The sequence below is a fragment of the Sinohyriopsis cumingii genome, chromosome 11 (genome assembly GCF_028554795.1).
Source record: "Sinohyriopsis cumingii isolate HCF-2022 chromosome 11, ASM2855479v2, whole genome shotgun sequence".
In the NCBI taxonomy this organism is placed as follows: Eukaryota; Metazoa; Mollusca; class Bivalvia; order Unionida; family Unionidae; genus Sinohyriopsis; species Sinohyriopsis cumingii.
In genome coordinates, this window is record NC_142971.1 from 98,867,281 (window position 1) to 98,891,287 (window position 24,007).

General features: G+C 34.6%; 1 protein-coding gene across 3 annotated transcripts in view; it reads left to right on the plus strand.

Moving 5' to 3' along the window:
* The window catches only part of LOC149789090 (stabilizer of axonemal microtubules 6-like), a 124,474-nt gene that overhangs the window by 33,411 nt on the left and 67,056 nt on the right, over positions 1–24,007 (plus strand). For all 3 annotated transcript variants that reach the window (XM_089975288.1, XM_089975286.1, XM_089975287.1), the window contains exons 5-10: positions 147–275; positions 2,925–3,086; positions 6,026–6,050; positions 8,670–8,802; positions 10,231–10,336; positions 17,014–17,264. In XM_089975288.1, coding sequence (XP_089831414.1) covers positions 147–275; positions 2,925–3,086; positions 6,026–6,050; positions 8,670–8,802; positions 10,231–10,336; positions 17,014–17,264 — 806 coding nt within the window. The remainder of the gene's footprint in view (positions 1–146; positions 276–2,924; positions 3,087–6,025; positions 6,051–8,669; positions 8,803–10,230; positions 10,337–17,013; positions 17,265–24,007) is intronic.

The window sequence follows — 24,007 nt, forward strand, 5'->3', positions numbered from 1 at the left end:
TTTCTATTTATTCCTTCTGGTCTGAATGTAAATTTAATTTCTTATTTCATATACTCTGGCCTTTTCTATCAGAATTTGAGTTCAGATCAAAGAATTCTGTCTGTATATGCTCACACTTGTCTTCAAGAATGTTTGTTTTCTTATAGGCAGATTATGCATTTAAGTACAAGACAGGTATTGCAGCCCCTCGGCCTGCCAAGAAAGGATCAGAGTACATGAAAGAGTTTCGATGGAAAGACAGGGTACCATCATCTCCTTTGTTGGATGCTGAACAGGTAGGACATACTCAAAATAATTTTGGAATTTAAGCGAATGTTGTCACTTTAAAATGCTACACTATGTAACTCCTTTGAAGGAAAGGAGCTCAAAAAGCATCTACCTTTTCTCAAGAAGTAATCATTTTTTTAATTATTTTGAGATTCCATCTTTTCATAAAAAGGTGGACTTAATGATCACATATCCATATCCTGTCCCACTGTTTATTTTCATTGTTCATCACATGCTCAGGTTGGTCTTCTGCTCTTGTTTGAGAAAATATGATTAAATTAGACTTTATGACCTTGAAGTACCAATATGGTCAAGGCCAAATATACCAAAAATAATGACCTTTAAATACCAACATGGTCTAGGTCAAAGATACCAGAAATATTGACCTTGAGGTAACAACATTGTCTAGGCCAAAGGTACCAATAATATTGACCTTGAAGTACCAGTATGGTCTAGGTCAAAGATACCAAAAATATTGACCTTGAGGTAACAACATTGTCTAGGCCAAAGATACCAAAAATATTGACCTTTAAATACCAACATGGTCTAGGTCAAAGATACCAAAAATATTGACCTTGAAGCACCAATATGGTCTAGGTCAAAGATGCCAAAAATATTGACCTTGAAGTACCAATATGGTCAAGGCCAAAGATACCAAAAATATTGACCTTTAAATACCAACATGATCTAGGTCAAAGATACCAAAAATGTTGACCTTGAAGCACCAATATGGTCAAGGCCAAAGATACCAAAAATATTGACCTTTAAATACCAACATGATCTAGGTCAAAGATACCAAAAATATTGACCTTGAAGCACCAATATGGTCTAGGTCAAAGATGCCAAAAATATTGACCTTGAAGTACCAATATGGTCAAGGCCAAAGATACCAAAAATATTGACCTTTAAATACCAACATGGTCTAGGTCAAAGATACCAAAAATATTGACCTTGAAGCACCAATATGGTCTAGGTCAAAGATGCCAAAAATATTGACCTTTAAATACCAACATGATCTAGGTCAAAGATACCAAAAATGTTGACCTTGAAGCACCAATATGGTCAAGGCCAAAGATACCAAAAATATTGACCTTTAAATACCAACATGATCTAGGTCAAAGATACCAAAAATATTGACCTTGAAGCACCAATATGGTCTAGGTCAAAGATGCCAAAAATATTGACCTTGAAGTACCAATATGGTCAAGGCCAAAGATACCAAAAATATTGACCTTTAAATACCAACATGGTCTAGGTCAAAGATGCCAAAAATATTGACCTTGAAGTACCAATATGGTCAAGGCCAAAGATACCAAAAATATTGACCTTTAAATACCAACATGGTCTAGGTCAAAGATACCAAAAATATTGACCTTGAAGCACCAATATGGTCTAGGTCAAAGATGCCAAAAATATTGACCTTGAAGTACCAATATGGTCAAGGCCAAAGATACCAAAAATATTGACCTTTAAATACCAACATGATCTAGGTCAAAGATACCAAAAATGTTGACCTTGAAGCACCAATATGGTCTATGCCAAAGATGCAAAAAGTATTGATTGTGAAATAAATGTACTGTACACAATTGGTATGATTTCTAATGCATGGCGTGATGTTTCCATAGTCAATCCTTCCTGTTTTGTTAAGGCATGGAATAGTAAACAGACAGATGTCATTACCAGTAATAAAGATGATGATGTTCCCCATGCTATGGTACATAAAGTTTGGTCTGGTAACGTGGATGTTGATTTCTTGGTTTATGTTAATTCCGACAGTAACTCTGTTACACCTGTGATACCAACAATAAAATTTGTTTGTTTTTTAATACAGATGAATTGAAATAAAAGTGATTTATATAATTCACCAGTTGGTACATGTGCATGTATTTTGTCTCAGTCATCAGATGCTAAAACAGACTGATGTAACATTTTTCTTGATGTTAACATTTATTTATGCAAATGTGTGTTGTTTTGAAAATTGTATTTCCATTACATATGAATTCTAATCATACCAGTATACATTGTTTAATACATGTATGTTCAGCACCATTGATATGGACCAGTACATTAACATTTTGAAAAGAAAATGATTAGTGGATATAATATGTCTTAGATATAATGCTCTAAGTCCTCCATGAAACATTATAAACTATCTTTACTGTTACAGTAGATGTTTCTGTTTGGGTACACTAGAATTTATTATTTATATTACTAACATGTTAAACCAAATAGTAATTACTATGAACATTTTGTATGTTGTTCATGGTTATATTTTCTTCTCAAGATGAAATAATCTATAACTGAATGAATCACCTTTTATAAACAAAGCAATAATATGATTATTATTATTATTATTAACTATTTCAATGTACATGTTTTTGAATCCTGTAGATGATCTATTTCAATGTACATGTTTTTGAACCCTTTAGATGATCTATTTCATTGTACATGTTTTTGAACCCTTTAGATGATCTATTTCAATGTACATGTTTTTGAACCCTTTAGATGATGTATTTCATTGTACATGTTTTTGAACCCTGTAGATGATCTATTTCAATGTACATGTTTTTGAATCCTGTAGATGATCTATTTCAGTGTACATGTTTTTGAATCCTGTAGATGATCTATTTCAATGTACATGTTTTTGAATCCTGTAGATGATCTACAAAAGCAGCACTCACATCACACCTAAGAAAGATGTTGTTCCTAAGGTCACAGAGTATCAAATGCAGTTTAAGCCTTTTAAGCTGGTTCCTCAACAGGACACAAAACAAGACAAAATCACAAGGGATGCGAAAACCAGGAGCAGAAAACCAAAGGTGTGGCAATTAATCTTGTCTGATAAATATAATTATTTCTGTAATATTCTATTTATAGGTACCCTCTGAGCAAATTTAAAAAAAATGGAAGTAAAAATGTGTACTTACATATACAGACTTATATAAATATGGTCTGAGTGGTCTTTCTATATGGTCCTCCTCATAAGGCCCTGATAGATATGTGCATGGTGATGATCTTAAGACCCTGTTATATACGTACATGGTAATGGTCTTACGGCCCTGATAGGTACATACATAGTGATGGTCTTACAGCCCTGATAGATACATACATAGTGATCTTAAGGCCCTGATAGATGCATACATAGTGATCTTAAGGCCCTGATAGATGCATACATAGTGATCTTAAGGCCCTGATAGATGCATACATAGTGATCTTAAGGCCCTGATAGATGCATACATGGTGATCTTACAGCCCTGATAGATACATACATGGTGATCTTAAGGCCCTGATAGATGCATACATGGTGATCTTAAGGCCCTGATAGATGCATACATGGTGATCTTAAGGCCCTGATAGATACATACATAGTGATCTTAAGGCCCTGATAGATGCATACATAGTGATCTTAAGGCCCTGATAGATACATACATGGTGATCTTAAGGCCCTGATAGATGCATACATGGTGATCTTAAGGCCCTGATAGATGCATACATGGTGATCTTAAGGCCCTGATAGATGCATACATGGTGATCTTAAGGCCCTGATAGATACATACATAGTGATCTTAAGGCCCTGATAGATGCATACATAGTGATCTTAAGGCCCTGATAGATGCATACATGGTGATGGTATTAAGGTCCTGATAGATACATGCATTGTGATGGTATATCACATTATCACCAAGACTTTCTGATAATTAATACTGTGTGAAAATTGCAGTTGCTTTCTTTTAGTGTGAGAAAGTTAAAATTTTGATACATACAGTAAAAATAATAATTAAAAAACTGCACAGAAATGTAATTCCCTTAGCAGTAAATAAGCTACAAGCATATCAGTCTGCATGTATTCCTCACGTATTCCCTTGTTGTAATATCTACACAAAGATCTATTTATATTTTCTTCTTTATAAATTTTTGCCAGTTACAATTTGGGTGCAGTGTCTGTTACTGAACTAGATTGCAAGCTTGCCAAGGCAACATGAAATCCACATTTAAAAACACAAAAAAGTCCTTACCAGCAAGGTCACAGTCATTAAAATTCTTTGTTTAAAGATATTACTGTCTGAAGTCTCAGGGATGCAACCATTCTTCAATGTTTCTACATTACCATCCCTGCAGCAATGTTCACTGTGTTAGTCTGCAGAAAAAATGTCATAAGAGAAATGCAAATCTCTTCATGTTCATTTGAAAACAGTCATGAATTAAGTGTACTGGGTATATATATATATATGAATTTGAGAAAATTTGCAGTTTGAAGCATTATAAGTGGGAACTAAATTTGCAGCAAGAATTGCTGTCCTAAAATTATTCTAAAATATTTTAACTTCTTTTTATTGATATAGTAATGCAGCTGTTAATTGCACTGACAGAATGGAGAAAAATTCCATGCGATTCAATGTTTTGTGCTTTAAAAGAATATAATAAAATTAAAATCTACATTTTGTTTAGTTAATATAAGGAAGTATTTCACTTGTAAAGTGGAAACACCACTTGTGACAATACAATGTTAACAATTCACTTATGAAATATTTCCTTTTATCTGCTCAAAAACATTAATATCCTTAACACAGAATCTTTGTATGGGGTGAAAGGTTCCTCCACTCTGTAAAGTAAATGTATTGGATATATATATATATATATATATATATATATATATATATATATATATATATATACCCAGTAAATTTACTTGACAGTTGAAGAACTTTTCTATATTAAGATTTTGCATTAAAATTATTATTGTATAATTACGAATTTCAATATGCAGAAAGAATTGATAGTCATAATTCAGAGAAAGATACAGTTTCTGTTTATATTTCACCCAGTATTTTGATATGGTCATCAAGAACAAAATTTGATTGTTCATCGTGAGTGACATATCTAAAATAGTTGGTGTCTGGGTATTTAACAATTTTCTTTTCATTGTGTATGGTTTTGGGTTAACTGTATTTATTCATTTGATTATGCTGGGTGTAATCTGGTTGAGTACCTACATGAGAGTAAATGTCACCAACACAATAGTAAATTACACCAGGTACAGTTGTACTTAACATTGCCTAATAAATTCTGTAATATTTTGTTGGGTATAATAAAACCCAGCACATAGTCTGATTTTTTTTTCTCTGATATTTATATGAATGGGTCAATGGTCTAATAAGTAATATGTCTATACAGTCCACTTCATTTATTTCAATAAAGTTGTTTTGCGTTTCTGCCTTTAAATACAGTGAAAATGAATATGTAATTTATTTGCTGTTTTTTTTCTTTCTTTCCGTCCACTTGCATTTTAAAATAATTTTTTTAAAATTGTATATAATATTGTTATGTTTACAAATGTCTATTTTGTTCATGAAATTGTGTAATGATGTTGCTTTAATTTTGATATTTTATATCAGGTTTACTCCAGAATATTTACAGATGTTTTCAAACCTTTTCAAGCATTATGAGTGGTTAATATTGCATCATGTGACACAGAAAACTAAAAGTTATTAGTTCATAAGACCAGTAAGGATCCAAATCCGTATTCATGTGGTCTTCTTATGTGCTTTGCCAATATTTGTAAACAATACTAAATATATAGTTTTATAATTTTTTTATTTAAGATTAATTATTATTTTTAAAGTTGTAATTATAAGATTTGAACATAATATTTTGCAAGATTCATGAAGTTATTGAAATTGATTATGCATTATGTATGAAAAGTATTTTTTTTGCTATGGTAAATTTGCATTTTTAAGTATTTGATTTTCCTTTTCAGCTGCAAAAGAGTAAAAGCATGGAAGGTGAGTAATTACTATTTCTAACATAAGGATACTATAAGCATCATTATTTTATACACAGTTACTTTTTTCTGTATCCAGTAAATTTTTGCTAAACTCAGTTTCTTTGGCAATATGTGGGGACATTTATGTCTCATAAACTGCCATCTTGAAAATAATTTTAATGCTTCTTCTTCTGTATGGTCAAATTAACATGGATTTTCTAGTTGGTGAAAATGGTGCTGATATTACATCCAATATGGCCACTATGATAGCCATCTTCAGAATCATATTTTTATTACTGTTAAATGGATGGTCAGAGAGATCTTGCTGATCTTATATCCAATATGGCAATCATGACAATCTTTTTATTGCTAAAGAATATGAGAACTGGTTTCAAAACAATCAGCAGTTAAAAAGAAGAAATGGGCTTAAATTGGATTCTTTAAAATTCTGTTTGCTGGTAGAGCATCAGTCTCTTTGAGGACTCGTGTTATTAGAAGGTGTATGATGTACTATGTTAATGTTCCTATCTTCAAGGTCAGGGTCAGGGATCAATATTATAAGTTTTCTATAACGCTTTCTTGTCTTTTCCTTAACTCTAAAGACATATGAGATTTGTTAATGAAACTTGGTATACTCATACTGCATCATTAGCAATTAAGTAGAACACCATGGTAATGCATATCATATCGTCACAGTCAAGGTCATGGATCAATATTATAAGTTTTCTATAACACTTTCTTGTCTTTTCCTTAACTCTCAAGACATGAGAGATTTGGGAATAAAACTTGGTATACTCGTACTGCATCATTAGCAATTGAGTAGAATACCATGGTAATGCATATCTTCAAGGTCACGGTCATGGATCAGTATTATAAGTTTTCTATAACACTTTCCTGTCCTTTCCTTAACTCTAAAAACATTTGAGATTTTGGAACTAAACTTGGTATACTTATAGTGCATCATTAGCAATTGAGTAAAATACCATGGTAATGCATACCATATCTTCTAGTCAAAGTCATGTTAATATTTTAAGTTTTCTTTATACTTTCCTTTCCACTCTATAATTTTGGAATGATTTGAGATTATGCGAGAAATGGTATGCTTACATCTGATAATAGGAAGTTGTGTAGAGTGCCACATTGGGGATCCTTTCTTTAAGGTCAGTGTTACAGGCCAATATTTTAGGTTTCAGTAACCTTTTCCTTTCCATCTTTAACTTATTTTCAAGATAAATGTATGAAATTTGGTATACTTGCATGTTTGCTCAAAAGATGTGTTGTATTCCACATTTGGGTCATATCTTCAAAGTCAAGGACACAGATCAGTGGTTGTGTTCATTTCTGTTCCATATCATATAAACCATATTTTAAGGAATTTTTTTTAATTTATATTTTATTTTATTTACATTTTACAGAATTTTATCTTCTTTACGTTTTTCTGTCTTATAGTACTTCATCATCACATTTATTTGGAAGTGTTTATCTTTATGAAGTTTGTATGCAGTTCTTCATTTTTACATTTATTTTTAGAATTTTATTTTTGATTAGTACTGTATAGCCATTGCAATTCTGAGGTACTATTACATACTAATACATACTTACTTACATAGCAAAGCAGGGCCTCAATAGGCCAAGTGGTCTAAAGTGCTCACCTTTACAGATCACTGCCATCTCACCTCTGTCTGCATGGGTTCGAGTCTCAGGCTTGGCCAATGTGGATATGTGAGAAAGCTTGCCAGTAGCTTCTTGTGGGTTGGTGGTTCTTTCTGGGGGTTTTCCCAGGTTCTTCCTCCACCATTAATACTGACAGCCATGTATAGCCTATCTTGTGCTGAAAATTGGCATTAAATCCTTCAAAAACAAGACAACAAAGTTTTATGTTCAAAGTTAAGGCCAATGGTTAGATTATTCCCTTTTTTAGCACCTTTGCTTGTGTGCCTTTTGAGATAGAGGTCTGAAACTTCCATACTTTCCATATCAAAGTGTAACTTAGTAGACCCAGTCACAAGGGTATCATTCAGATTTTATCAGCACATGCTAATGGTGAACTCACTATTGTAGGCAGAGGAAAAAAATTAAACATGCTACATTCAGTATGTTCATAACCACATGGTTTTAGTGTAGTTTAGAGTGGTATTGATTTGGATTTAGGCTGTTTCAGGTTTTACGCATAGCCCAGAAAATTGTATTTTTAATTAAAGTACATTTATCTTTCAAACGATCTTTAGTTTAAATAGCTATCAAGTGCCATGATTCAAAGTTTTAAATAGTTTTGAAGACAGTAGTAAACTTAAACATAATCGTTTTGATTTGTAATTTGCTTCATTTTTAGCCCTCTGAAAGTTGCATTTCTTGCTTTGAAAATATTGTTTATTGTTTCATATTTCCAGTATCATAATTATGTGCTGTTACAGCTCAGGGACATTAATGGCATTATAGCATTCAGTCATTTTATTCAGATATTTAGATCATATTTTGTTTGAATTAAAACTAAATAATTTGCAGTCAAGATTGAAATTAGTGCATATTTTAAAGCAAAATATCAACTAAATACAAATGCAGTTGTGGAAGATAATGCCTCCAAATCCTTGTCAGTCTTAAGACATTTAATTCCTGTGTTTTTCCATTTTGCTTGTAGATCTTTCCCCAGCTGAGATACCTACTGCTGGATCTGCTCCAGTGATCTCCCCTGACAACAGGCGACTCACTAAGGAGTCTGAGGAGCATGAGTCACCGAAGGCAGTCCCCAAGGTCCCTAAAGGGGTCACCAGGTTTGTGGAAGTCACAGAGAAAATCACAGCCCTTGTTCAAGGGAGATAACAATGATTAAACTTTACACTTGTAAATGAACTTGATGAAGTGCAGTGGATATGTATTTCTTGTAATCCCTCCTGTATTTTGAAGCTTTATGTAACTGTATCTATCTGACTGTAAAATAATTGGCTTCCATTATGCTTAAATAATATGATTTTTTTTAAATGATTGGGAAGATGCCTACATACATATAAATGTGGATAGTTTGGATATTGAGCTATATTTCAAGGAAACTGACATTCATCACTTGCTGTATACACATAGTCTTCATCAACAGCATACATTCAGTCATAGATAAAGAGGTTCATATGGATTTGGAACAAAGAAGAAAGTCTCCCTGATGTATATTCATTGCTTTTCATAGGACTACAATAAAGAGGTTACAAACTCAGAAAACTGAGCAAAACTTGGGAACAAGAAATTTATCTATTGGAAGTAATAAATATTAACAGCAAATCACAAAAATAATTCTGATCATTGTTCATTTCAGTAGATGTTAACTTCTGGATCAATTGATTTTAGTCAAAATTTTAGTGATTTGCAAGAACAGATTTATGTAGCTTTTGGAATATGCATTTTCTTTACAACTTATAAACAAAACACAAACCTAAGGGACATTTTTGTTAGATTCATACCTAGTATCAACAAACCTGTGTGAACTTAATAGTTATAAGCTGTAAGATTTTCTGTTTAATACGGAATTTGTAAAAATCTAGAAAACAGGTGGAAATTTCAAATGAAACAACATATTTCATATGTTACACTAAAAGTGATTTGTGTTGTAGATTCTTTGATCTGTAAAAAGCAGTGTATAGTGGACAGCAAAAGAAATTTATGCAGTAAAGATGAATGGGTATTTTTCAGATATATGACTACAAAGACAAAACATTTGTTTGAACAGTTTAGTACGATAAGGAGTAAAGACCATTTTAGAGTCATTGGCATTTACCAATATAATCTGCTGGTCAAAAGTGGAAACAAGAAAAGGAATAATTTTTGCTTAACCATTTAGGAGCTGTAATTAATTGTTAAACTACACCGATGTTGTAGCCTCGACCACAATCCTGATGAGTTGTACACCTTTTTTCTTCCATACAAGATCTTTGTACTGACTATTGTGCAGGACCACGAAGACAGATTTAATTTGCATTGATCTATCTCTTTCCATCCATCCATCCATCCATCTTAATTACTATGTCCCTTTGCAGGGAATTTTCGCAATTGTTTAAAAGTGTTGAGAGCAGAAGGAAAAACAGTTTAACACAGTTTATTGTGATAGGATAAGCAAAGATGAAAGATCAATACTCTAAAATGATTGATTTCCTATAATGCAAGCCAAGCTCTCAATGCTTTTTCATAAATTTCACATTTTAATTTTCTTCCAGGAAATTTCGCAGTGAGTACAAGTCTAACTTCCGTGCCCCTGGGACTTACAGTTATGATGATGGGGCCTGGCGAGGGGCTCAGCCTCCCCACCTGAAAAATAAAGTGGTGAGTTTCATCTGATGCCATGATATATAGATTGAATCATTGAGCTATGACAGCAGGAGATCTTTGGCTGGGAGGGGTATCATTTTCTCAGTTATTATCCATCTGGCTGTTGTTTTTTCTTATTGTATATCCATTCTAAAATCGTTTCAGGAAGCTAATATAAAAGGACAGTACATGTAGCAATTAAGTTCTTGAAAGTATAATTCACTGCTACATGATTCAGACTTGCTATTTTTTCTTGAAAATTTATAAACTTATTCAGAATAAACATTACCAGCCTTAAACATATTTTTTTCAGTATATTTGCCATGAAAAATTTATTGACATGGAAAATTTCTGATTCATTACCAATTTTATGATTTAGCCAATAAAAATCCACCATATGGAATGTTACCATTTTTACTGGGGCCCTGAGTGGCTGAGTGGTCTAAAGCTCTCTCCATTACAGATCACTGCCGTCTCACCTCTGTCTGCATGGGTTCGAGTCTTGGATTCGGCCAATGTTGGTATGTGAGAAAGCTTGCTGGTAGCTTCTCATAGGTCGGTGGTTCTTTCTTGGGCTTTTCCCAGGTTCTTCCTCCACCATTAATACTGGCTGCCATATATAGCCTATCGTGGGCTGAAAAATAGCGTTAAACCCAACAACAACAACAACAACAACAACAACCATTTTTATTTCCATAAATCAGCTGGTGTAACTATTTGGTTCCTGGCTATTTCTGCAAAGACCATTCTAATGAAAGGAGTGTGTGAGTGTTTGTTTGATTATTGCTACAGTGGCTGAAGCGTGGCAGTTTATAATGATGTCTAGCACTGGGTCTTCATAACATGCAGCATGATGTCCCACCCACTCACATTATCCTGACCCCAGGCTGACCAGTCCTAACGCTGACCTCTTAATGCTGAATGTCTAGTGAGACAGCTGTTAGTACCATTTTTATAAGTCTTTGATATGACTCAGCCCGGGTTTTGAACCCACAGCCTACCACATCCACGGTGGATATTCAAACCACTGGGCCACCGGAGCAGTCCTAATAAAAGGAAGAAGAATTGGTCAGCACAAAACATAAATAACAAAGGTGACATCATGTACATTTAGTTTTCATCTGCTGAATTGCCAGATCCATAATAAATAAGAAATTTTCCTTGGCAAATATACTCAACAAACTTTTTAAGGTGGGTAATTATTATTTTGCGGATGCTTTTTAATGCTGAAAAGACTGAATCATGGTGCAGTGTCTTATGCTTTTGACAGATACAGTTATTAAATTCCACATACCTTTTCTTATACCTCATCCTGCATGAATCCTCATGTCCATCCATCCATGCATCAATCCTTTCATGTTGCACACAATCATGTTATAGAAATTAAATCCCCCAGGTTTTGATTAACTGCCACACAATATGAAAGATATTATGGTCATAACCTGAAGATACACATATCAAATATTGCTTCTCAAATTTGCACAAGTTCTGTCTTATTAGCTTGCAACTAAATGTATGATAAAATCTTGTGAATGCAACTAGACTGGCACACATGCATATTTAAATGGATTAACAAGAAACTAGCTAAACGTTACTCTGATTGTCATTTGAAGATGCACATGTCAACATATGTGAGTGCCCCTTAAAGTTATTCTTCTTTTTGACTTTGTACTGCATGTAGTGTATGGCAGAATCTTCGAATGCAACTAGTGAAAGTTTCCAATGGATTACCATGAAACTTTGCATTTGTTATGGCCATCAAGTGAATACATGCATTTAGTCAAATTACTATGCTTTTGCCATTGTTTGTTACCAGTATTGTCCATTTTGTCCTACAGCTGAATGTATAGTAGGACAGAATCTTGTGAATCTAACTTGGCTTGCAGTTTTTGTTATGGGTCACAGTGAAACTTGGTAGATATTGTGGTCTTCATCTAAAGTTGCGCATATCTTATACACTTAAAGATGGATGCAATATTGGACATACAACTGCCCTTGCAGCTTTCAGTTGATTATAGTGAAATTTAATACATATTATAGTCATCATTGGAAAATATGCATGTTAATCAGTCATTGTACTTACATATGCATGTTAACCAGTCATCATACTTACATGTTGTATGAAGAGTCATGCACTTTCTTTTACTGCAGGCTTATCATTCGCATAATGGTGGGATACGAGAGAGGTTGGGGTATATATTTACATAAGCAAATTATTCACCATTCCTATATTTTATAGGAAGATAACGTGATCAGATTTACATAGTAATGGATAGAATTTGGACAGAGCTATGGATTTTTCTGAACTGAATTTTTATGCATACCATTGAACATCTTGTGACAGATCGAGTTTTAAACTAATATGTAGCAAGAGTATCATTATCATTTGTTCTTTATGTTCTTTTTAGTACAGTTGTAAAATAACTCTACAAATCTTGCAAGCTATAACACCTGTTTAGCCGTAGAGGCCCTGTGGTAGGGGTCATAGAAGTTAAAGCGTAGAACATCACCAAGGTATTTCATCCTAGGTGTCAAATTTAATTCATTCAGTTATTATATTTTAATGAGAAATTAATTTTAATTTTTGAAACATGATATGGGTGAAGGGCTGGGAATCTAATTAATTTTTTTGTGCCATTATAGATGTTATTATTGATTGAAAACAAGATGGCCACTATCGCTTAACCGGCTTGAAGCAGCTGTTCCGTTTTTTAGTACCATTTTCACGATATTTGTGCTTGTTGCCTGTTTTCATCAACATTTTTGTGTTCATCATGTATTGGCTGTTAAATTCATATGTGTTTCTTCATCTCCTTGTTTTGGAAATGAGAACAATTAGACTTTTTCTCAGCTGTCTTGCTACACTGTTTTTGAACAAACTGCCATCAAGTGATACTTGCCAGTCAACCCATTTATGCTACGATGGACCCTCATTAATTGCTTTAAATTATCACTCCTTGGCTCTCCACACTAACTTTCAAAGCTGGTCAGCGTAGAACAGGAAGAAGAATTCCAGTTATCTCCCTTATTTCGGCTCAACAATTTAAAAAAAGTTTGACCATTAATTTAGATAGTCTAATTCAAATCCCAATTAATTCGTCAACCCTTGTGTCAACTATCCAAGAGATGCCTCTGCGTATAGCATTATTCAATGCCCATTCAGTAGGACCACCAGAAAAGCGCACATAAATAGTTAATTTTTTCAACGACCAGAATATTGATATCTTTTTCCTGACAGAAACATGGCTAAAAACATCAGGCAATGAGCCCAAGTCTGTGGATCTAACACCCACTGGTTACTCCATCAAGTTGTTCCCCCGTAATTCTTGCAGAGGTGGAATTGCTGTCATCACAAAGAACTCCATGATAAAACGTATTAACCACAACCACACCACAACAATTCAATTTCGACCACACATCGTTTGAACTAGTCCAAACCACACTCACACTGGAGCAAAGGTCAGTCCATTTTTTCTGCCTATACCACCCTCCTCCTAGTAGAAAAAACAAGCTGGCTGACTCCCTCTTTTTGGAGCAGTTTCCGAATCTCCTGGACTGTGGAAATTTGATAGGTGGCAACTTGATTATTCTTGGAGATTTCAACTTTCACTTTGACTGTCATGGAAACCCAAACACATCAAAACTCATAGATTCCATTAATGTTTTCAACCTCAAACAATCAGTTAACCAACCCACCCATAAACATGGTCACGTTTTAGACTGGATTCTTCATAGACCTGATGATAGCATTCTATGGTCCTCCCTGGTATCCCATGACCTTTCCTCAGATCACCTCTGCATTATATGCCATCCTGATGTATCAGTCCCTAACCCTCCACCTTTATCTGCTACTAAGAGAAATCTCTGTATGATAAATAGAACCAAACTAATGCACGACATCCAAGCTAACCTAACAACTTGCTTACCTCCTACCGCAGAACAACTTGATAACTGCCTGCGTTCATTGCTTGAAAAACATGCCCCAGCTACCAAGTCTCCAGAGTATTCATTCAAAAGTGTTCTCCATGGTATAGCAGTGTTAGGGACCAGCTTCGCACTGCTAAAAGAGACTGCTGTAAAGCTGAGAGGCTTTGGCTTTCCACCAGACTCACTATTCATAAGCAAATCTATGAAGCCACTAAGAAGAATGTCACAAATATAGTCCACGCAGCGAAATCAGCCCACTATACTACTAAGATCATGGAAAGTTCCAGCTGCAAAGAGCTCTTCGAGATTACTAACAAGCAAATGTCAAGGAACAAATCTACACCACTTCCAACTACCTTCTCTCCAGTCGATCTTCCAGATATTTTTGCAAATTTCTTCTGTGAAAAAGTACAAACCATTAGAGATAAGCTTGACACCACAATTTCAATTGACTCGTCATCACCATACAGTTGGGATACAGAATTTGAGCGGCAACCATTAGCAGCATTTGAACCTGTTTCTATGGATTTTGTATATACAATCGTGATGAAGAGTGCACCAAAGTCATGTGAACTTGATCCAATTCCAACATCACTGCTGCTTGAGTGCTTAGATCCAGTATTGCCTTTACTAACTGATGTTATTAATACCTATCTCTTATCCGGGGAATTCCCATCATTTTTCAAAACTGCCATTGTAAAGCCTCTGCTGAAGAAACCAACACTAGACCATAATGATTTAAAGAACTACCACCCAGTTTCTAATCTCCCATTCATATAAAAAATCTTAGAAAAGTTTGTTCTATCCCAGGTTGTATCGATAGTTAATGACATTCTCTCTGCGTTGGATTGCGGAAAGATTACAGTCCTCACCCTTCTTGATTTGTCTGCAGCATTTGACACAATAGACCATGATATATTACTTCACCGTCTCCAGCATGTATTTGGCATTCATGATACAGCCTTACTGTGGTTCAAGTCCTACTTGGTCAACAGGACACAAATTGTATCTGCAAAAGGAATACACTTCATCCCAGTTGATATATGTTGTGGTGTTCCACAGGGGTCTGTTCTTGGACCTGTTCTCTTCATTCTATACACTCAGCCACTCTCAAGTGTCGTAGATCATCATGAAATTGATGCTACCATCCAAGGTGTAGAGAGGTGCATTTCTGATGTGAAATCATGGATGACATGTAACAAGCTGCAGATGAATGATGATAAAACTGAGGCCATTCTGATCACAACACAAAGACTTTTTCAGTCACATCCTTTACCTCAAACAATAAATATCAGCAACGCCAACATTAAATTCACACAATCAGTATGAAACCTAGGTGTTACTCTGGACAGTACTCTCACGTTGCACCAACATGTCATGAACATATGCAAGGCTGCATATCTTGAGCTGAGACGCATCAGCTCAATTTGCAAATATCTTTCAGTTGATGCCACTAAAACACTTGTTTGTTCATTAGTACTTTCAAGACTGGACTATTGTAACTCAGTTCTGTCTGGTTCATCTCAATATCTGTTCCAGAAACTTCAAAAAGTTCAAAACTCAGCTGCTCAGGTCATACTTAGAGTACCATGATCAGAGCACACCTCCCCGCTGCTCTGTACCTTATACTGGCTATCTATTTGATCCAGAATCAAACACAAAATATGTTCTCTGTGCTACATTTCACTGTCGGACTCTAGTCCAACATACCTATCCGACCTCACCCATGTGTACACACCAGCTAGATACTTATGCTCCTCTTCTGACAATCGTATACTCATTATTCCCACTATGAAAACAAAGTCATATGGACATCGTTCTTTTGCATACCAGGGCCCAGCAATGTGGAATGAATTGCCCACTGAACTTAGACACAAAGACACAGTGATCACATTCAAGAGGGCTCTCAAAACTCACTTATTTTGACTGCAAGAACAAACTTAAAGACCTAATAATGTTTCCTACCCTAAATATTCTCAGCATGTTTTTTTAATGTTTTCTAATTTCATGGTGTTTGTTTTTGTAGTCATGTCATTATATGTTTTTTATCTTGTAGGTGTTGTCTAATGTTGTAAAGCACTTAGAGATTCTAAAGATTAGGCGCTATACAAAGTCATCATTATTATTATTATTATTAAGAGTGATATTGTTTTATTACCAACTTGTACATTGAATCATAGCCAGAAAGTAAAAATGCAAAGGGATAGATGACATGGGGTTGGTGGTAATAGTAGATCTGGGAATTTTGCTGTGGCAAATCATCAGAATAGCACTACTTCAAGTTTCTTTCAGCCTGAGTTAGGCACCATTTTCAGGCAGTGGGTATTTTATGATGGCATGCCATTAACTTAGGTCTTGTCAAAATTGAAATAAGCTCCAAAAATGTGTTTTAATTTATATATTTATATTAGTTATAATATATTTTTGTGTGCATTTCATGTCTTCCATTAAATGCATACGGTTTCTAAAAGTATCATGATTTTAATTTAGTATCTTGACAGTCAATTGAGAGTTTTATAATATGTTTAGTTGTGCATTGTTTTAGACCATCCAGTAATTTTAGTGTCTATCGTTTTTAAGCGGTATCTAAATTAGCATGGCATTTAAAACTAACTTTCATTTCAGCAGGAATATTTTATTAATTGACATTTTGTACAGTATAGAAATATAATTCAAGAATTGTATTAGTTTATACCAGCTAAAACAATCGACCCCACACCCTATCATAGAAGATTTATTGTGACTTACCTGTTTTTCTGTGATAGGTTGGTGAACCAGGGGATGAAACAGAACCTGCTTTGTCGACTTGGTTTGCCGAGGTAATAGAGTTGCGAAGGAAAGCCAATGAGTATCGAAAACGTGCCCAGGGAACACATTTCTCACGGGAACACTTGCTTCAGCTGATGGCCAGACAGGCAGACATGTGGGATGCCTCAACTGCCAGTACAGCAAGGAGTGGTAGTACTGCTATCTCAACCTCGTCTCTTGAGTCCGGGGCCAGTTTGCAGAACCAGAAGTGAGTATGAATATAAATAATGTTACCTTATTGCACAATAATTTTTTGTCCCATAAAATTAGAAAAGAAAGGAAACCAAGTGATGTGATTTTTAAAACATTTGTGTGTATCCACTTTTATTGTGTGATAAATTATTAGGACCATGCATTGAGTTACAGGAGTTTGCTATAATCATCTTTTCTGTTTGTGTATCATTCATCCTGCATGTTCATTCACACGTCTTGTTACCACTAAAGCCCTGCCATTTAGTAGGAGAAATGCCTGTGACATGCACTTGTGTCTTTTATGGTTTTTCCTTTTGGGGTCAGTTTTTTATAGAGTTATTGCTCTTTGTCAATCAACCACTCAATATATTCTGACACAATTTAGTTTGTACATTGTTTTATAGATCTAGATTTGCCATTCGTGGATTTTGTCTCATTGCCATTTTGGATGGAACAATGTCCCATGACACTTGACAGTTTTTGCATGAGTTATGTCCCATGACACTTGACAACTAATTTCACAGTAACTTCATATAATCTTGTTTATAAATGGACCTGCTCAAGACCCATTCATCATATTCTGATAAAGTGTTGTACATATACTTTGTTTCATTGACCTATATGTGCCTTGTATGGGTTTTGTCTCAATTCAATATTTTCTGATGCTTCATTTAGGATAGAGCTATAGACCTTGACTGTTAACTTCATGACTTCACATGGGATGTTGCTTGTAACTGACACACCTCAAGCACCATTCAATATTTTATGATGCTTTGTTAGGATAAAGCTTTAGACCTTGACTGTAACTTCATGCCTTCACATGGGATGTTGCTTGTAACTGACACACCTCAAGCACCATTCAATATTTTCTGATGCTTTGTTAGGATAGAGCTATAGACCTTGACTGTTAACTTCATGCCTTCACATGGGATGTTGCTTGTTACTGACATAACCAAGGAACCATATTATGATGCAGTAGGATGAGTCATAGATTTACATATTGATTTACAGATTTAATTTTCTTTACTCTGTTTTGGACAGAGGTATGGCCCATATAAAAAAAATCTTTTTATATGGAAACTTGGAATGTTGCATGCAGCATAGCAAAATAAAATACATTCATCATATTCTGATGTAATTTGGTAAGAAAATTGTCTCTTTATTTTTTATGTGTACATTTGTTTGGTATTAGAATGCAAGTAGATTTTCTATTTTATTTTGCTTGCCATGATGATTTTTCAATGTCATTTTATTTGGGCCCTACATTGAGGTAAGAGAACCCTATAGTAATGACCTTTTCCATCCATCCATATATATGTATATCTATTCACACTGCTTGTATCCCTCATAGTTCTGCAACCCTTACACATCACTGGATGCCATTTGAATGTTATTGCCCTTTTGCCAGCATGTTTAAATATTTACTGTTGAAGGTCCATGTAGTCAGGATAACTCAAGAACTATTTAATATATTTTGATGAAATTTGGTGTGTACATTACCTCACAGAGATTATGTGCCTTTTATGATTATTATCTTATTACCTCAATGTTTTGGATAGGGTTTTGGCCATTGTTGATTATCTTATCTTCACAAGGTATGTTGCTTGTAGCTGACATAGATCAATAACCATTCACCACTTTTTGATGCATCTAGTGTGTACATTGTCTCATTCACTTGCAAATGCATTTTATGGGTCTAATCTTGTCTGCTCAATTTTGTATAGAGTTGTGCCCCTATCATACAATTCTTGTCATCACATGGAAACTTTGGTTTTTACCTGCAGCCAGTATAGCTTGAGAACCATTCAGAAATAGTGGGTCTGAACCAGCTGTTAAAAACTGGCATCATTAATCTGTAGTATAACAGAGTTGAGCCTTTAATTGTGGGTATGTGTCTTATATTTCATTAGGAATACACATACTGCAGTCAGCTTCTTTTTAGACATACTGCATTCAGCTTCATGTTAGACTTACTGCAGTCAACTTCATGTTAGACATACTGCAGTCAACTTCATGTTAGACTTACTGCAGTCAGTGTCATGTTATACATATTGCAGTCAACTTATGTTAGACATACTACTATCAACATCATGTTAGACATACTGCAGTCAGTTTCTTATTAGACATACTGCAGTTAACTTCATGTTAGACATACTACTGTCACCTTCATGTTAGACATACTACTGTCAACTTCATTTTAGACATACTGCAGTCAACTTCATGTTAGGCATACTGCAATCAATTTCTTATTAGACATATTGCAGTCAGTTTCTTATTAGACATACAGCAGTCAACTTCATGTTAGACATACTGCAGTCAGCTTCGTGTTATACATACTACTGTCAACTTCATTTTAGACTTGCTGCAGTCAACTTCATGTTAGACATACAGCAGTCAGCTTCATGTTAGACATATTGCAGTCAGCTTCATGTTAGACATACTACTGTCAACTTTCATGTTAGACATACTGCAGTCAATTTCTTATTAGATATACTGCAGTCAACTTCATGTTAGACTTACTGCAGTCAACTTCATGTTAGATATACTGCAGTCATCTTTATGTTAGACATACTTCAGTCAACTTCATGTTAGACTTACTGCAGTCAAGTTCATGTTAGACATACTGCAATCAACTTCATGTTAGATATACTGCAGTCTCCTTTAGGTTAGACATACTGCAGTCAACTTCATGTTAGACACACTTCAGTCACTTTTATGTGCCATATCTCATCACAAAATGAAAACATACTCTGAAATAATACTTCCTTTTAGAGAAATACTTTTAAAAAGAGCAAATTCAAAAATCTGTACATTGGAGCTTGCATTTATTTACTGTCATATTTTAGTCCCTTCCGTTTGGTAGTGCTTATTCATAAATCATTTGAAGAGGACATTATAGACAGTTAAGAAATTGTTACCATATATATTTTAAAAGCCAAAACATTGTTTTTAAATATAAAATCAACAAGTACTGTACACATCTATTGTGGTATTTTGTTTAATATTTTAAAAAAAAATTAATTTGAATAACTTCATGTATGATTTGTGGCTAAGTAATCAAAAGTGAAGGTCACTGGATCATTTATATGTGTAAGTTTTTTAACTGCAGGTTTACTTTTGATCCGATCATCAGATCATGCTAAACAGCGTAGTGCTCATTTACAACAATTTCTTTTGGTAGGGATTTCTTGGATTCCATTTGATTTAGGAAGCAATATGTAATGAAATAAAATAATTTCCTCAGATTGTATTCCTACTGCTTTGTGACTACATATTATTTAGGCTTCTATATGTCAGAGACCTTTCAAAATTTCCTCTGTCCAATAATTATCTTTTGTTTTCATCTGCTCAATAATTTTAAGCTCACTTGGCAATAAAGCCAAGTGAGTTTATAGATGTTACCACATTCTGTTTGTGTTGTCCATTGAGTAAGTTTCATGCATTTTTTTGAGGTGGTCTTGCAACTAGTTTTTAATCATAGTTACCACTCAAGGGTAATATCACTGATCCAGTTATTATCATACTTGGAATTTATGTTGATATCATTAAGATCTCAGATGAGTTACTAATTCACTGATTATGCATCTGATTAACTAAGATTATTACTGCTGCAGAGGTCATAATTTTGCTATGATTTTGATCAAACCTGGAATATATGCTTATGTCATTAAGATCTCAGACAAGTTCAGTAATGAACAAGATCCACCCATACTAGTTCATTGATCTTTCATATAATTGGCTGAACTTGTTTCCTTTCTGGAGGTCATATTTGTTTTTCAGTTTTGATCAGTCATTGAATATATGTGTATATCATCAAGATCTCAACTTAATTAGATAATGAGCAAGACCCATGCATGGTAATTAGGTGATCTTTAATCTGATTGGCTGAGCTGGTTACTACTCTGGAAGCCACATATCTGATCTGATTTTGATTACATTTAAATGATGGACTGATTACATTTAAAATATGTACTGATATCAAAATCTTGGATGAATATTAACGAGGTTATCTTATATCTGAATCACTGAACATATTATCACTCAAGAAGCCATAATTCTAATCCAGTTTTTAATATAATTTGAATAAGATTTTTTTATATTATCAAGATCTTGGACAAAATTGAAAGTGAACAGGATCCATGCATATTAATGAAGGAAACCTGGATCAGATTGGCTTTAGCTCGATGCCACTTTGTAGTCATATTGATGTGATTCTGATCAAACTTTCAGTATAGGTTCTATTAATGTGATACCTTGGCTAAACTTGTTACCTTTCAAGTGATGTTAAAATAACCTCTTTATTACTGTTAAAAGAACAAAAAAATCCCAAGATCAGGAGCCATTTTTTCATCCAACTTCTTGAAGACATGGGAAATAAGTTTATATCATCAAGATCTTGGATGTTTTTGATTATTAACTAGAGACCGTGCATATTAATTTTGCTGTTTAGAACAGATTTTAGCAATACAGTAAAAAAGGTAAGCTTGGGAGATAGTTTAATTTTGCTGTGTTTTTGCAATACTACATAAGCTTGCTTAGGGAAATGGTGAACTGTCAAGTTATATAAGCCCTGTGAGTAATATCAGACCCCCTTGGGCCCCTTGTTAGGTTTATGGTTGTCAAATATATGTATATTATAATGCTCTATTTCTTTTCAATGTATCACTTAAAATTGTTTATATTTGGAGTGCTTCACATTGGAGCAATGGCAGGTTCATTATGTGAAACACTCATACATCCCTTTGACTTTTGGGTCAAGGTGACAAGCATGTAAAATCAGTGTTATGGGTTTTGCTTTAGAGTTTTGATTATAGTTTTTCAGTTGCATATATTCCCATATGACTTCAAAGTGTTATGTTCTTATTTTGCAAGTTTAAGTATGAAGCAAAGACAATTCTATAAAAAAACAAACTTATATGCTACTTAAGTTTGTGGCAAAAGACATGGAAAATAAAGGATGGAATAAAATTAGGCAATGCTTACAGGAGCATTAGATTCACAGCAGAAACAAGGGCCTTCTCTTTTTCAATAAAAAGTGTATACACTGAAACAAAGAAATGTCATACAACTGTTAATTTAGGCTACTTTGTTTAGTAAAAGTGTTTTTGTTTATTAGAGTTGAATGCATTTAATTATTTTGCATGTTTTTGTACACACAGAAATGCTCACAAATCCTCTTCCTCCAGAGGCCTCTTGTACTAGTTCTATATTGTACTCTTCTGGCAAAGGACTCTTGTACCAGCTCTGTGTTGTAATCTTTTGGCAGAGGCCTCTTGAACCAGCTCTGTGTTGTACTTTTCTGGCAAAAGCTATTGGTAATGTCTTGTACCAGCTCTTTGTTGTACTCTTCTAGCAGAAAGCTATTGGTAGCCTCTTTTACCATCTCTATGTTGTACTCTTCAGAGTTTATTTGTACCAGCTCTTTGTTGTACTCTACTAGCAGAATGCTATTGGTAACCTTTTGTACCAGCTCTTTGTTGTACTCTTCTGACAAAGGCCTCTTCTAGCAGAAAGCTATTGGTAGCCTCTTGTACTAGCTCTCTGTTGTACTCTTTTGGCAGAAAGCTCTTGGTAGCCTTTTGCACCAGCTCTTTGTTGTACTCTTCTATCAGAAAGCTTACTGGTGACCTTTTGTACCAGCTCTTTCTTGTATTCTTCTGACAGAAAGCTATTGGTAACCTCTTGTTTCAGCTCTGTGTTGTACTCTTCTAGCAAAAATCTATTGGTAGCCTTTTGTACCAGGTCTGGGTTGTACTCTTTTAGCAGAAAGCTGTTGGTACCTCTTGTACTAGCTCTGTGTTGTACTCTTCTAGCAGAAAGCTGTTGGTAGCCTCTTGTACCAGCTCTGTGCTGTACTCAGTGTTTCCCTTTATGCACAGTTGTGCATCAGGGACACATGCTGGAGATAAATGACGCACACATTTTGTTGCCGTGCGTTTTTTTGACACAAAGGATTTTCATAATATGATCATGATTTATTTAATAGCCAATGCATTGAACGATGGATGGCATCGTATATACTTTGAGTATAGGCATTGACTGGTTCCCCGCTTTGTTTGCTCCCTGCCTTGCGCTCCTCTATTCGTATAGCAAAGTACAATGCAGGGAACATATAAAACAATGAACCAGACTAGCTTAGGCAATGTTATGACCGAGTAGCTTCCCCTAATATCGCGAGCTTCTCCATCGAGCTCAGCAAGCTGTAATCTAGATGTTTAACCTCAAGGCTTGTTGCACTAGAAAGTGATCTCCAGATTAAAACGTCATGCACTAAAAAGCATTAGCGAAGAAAGTGAAAGAAGCAGAACACAAAAGAGTCGCTGTGGATATAATTTTAATGAAAAATGGAGAAAATAATTCGCTTGAATGGAATACGGCACATTCATTATGATTACCAGTGTGATTTCTGATCGCGCAATTGCAAAGACTGCAAAAGTGAATAATCCTTTTGTGACAGGATTTTAGAATTTTTAAAAATCTGCCCTCGTTTGCCATAAGATATCTGGAGAACACGTTATAACCTAAGACATTATTTCACAACAAAGAAATCAGTAAACTTGCAGAGACATATGCGTTATTTGGATTACAAAGTCAGCGGGTCATTACAGATTTTGTTGGTTTTCAACTTTTGCTGCAATAAAAGAAAGATCTTAAAGTTCAAGTGTAACTTATTAGAAAGAGGATGAAGCATTATCCTCCTTGATATTTGGATAAATGTGTTATAGGATGAAGTACAATGAAACCTATGATAGTACACAT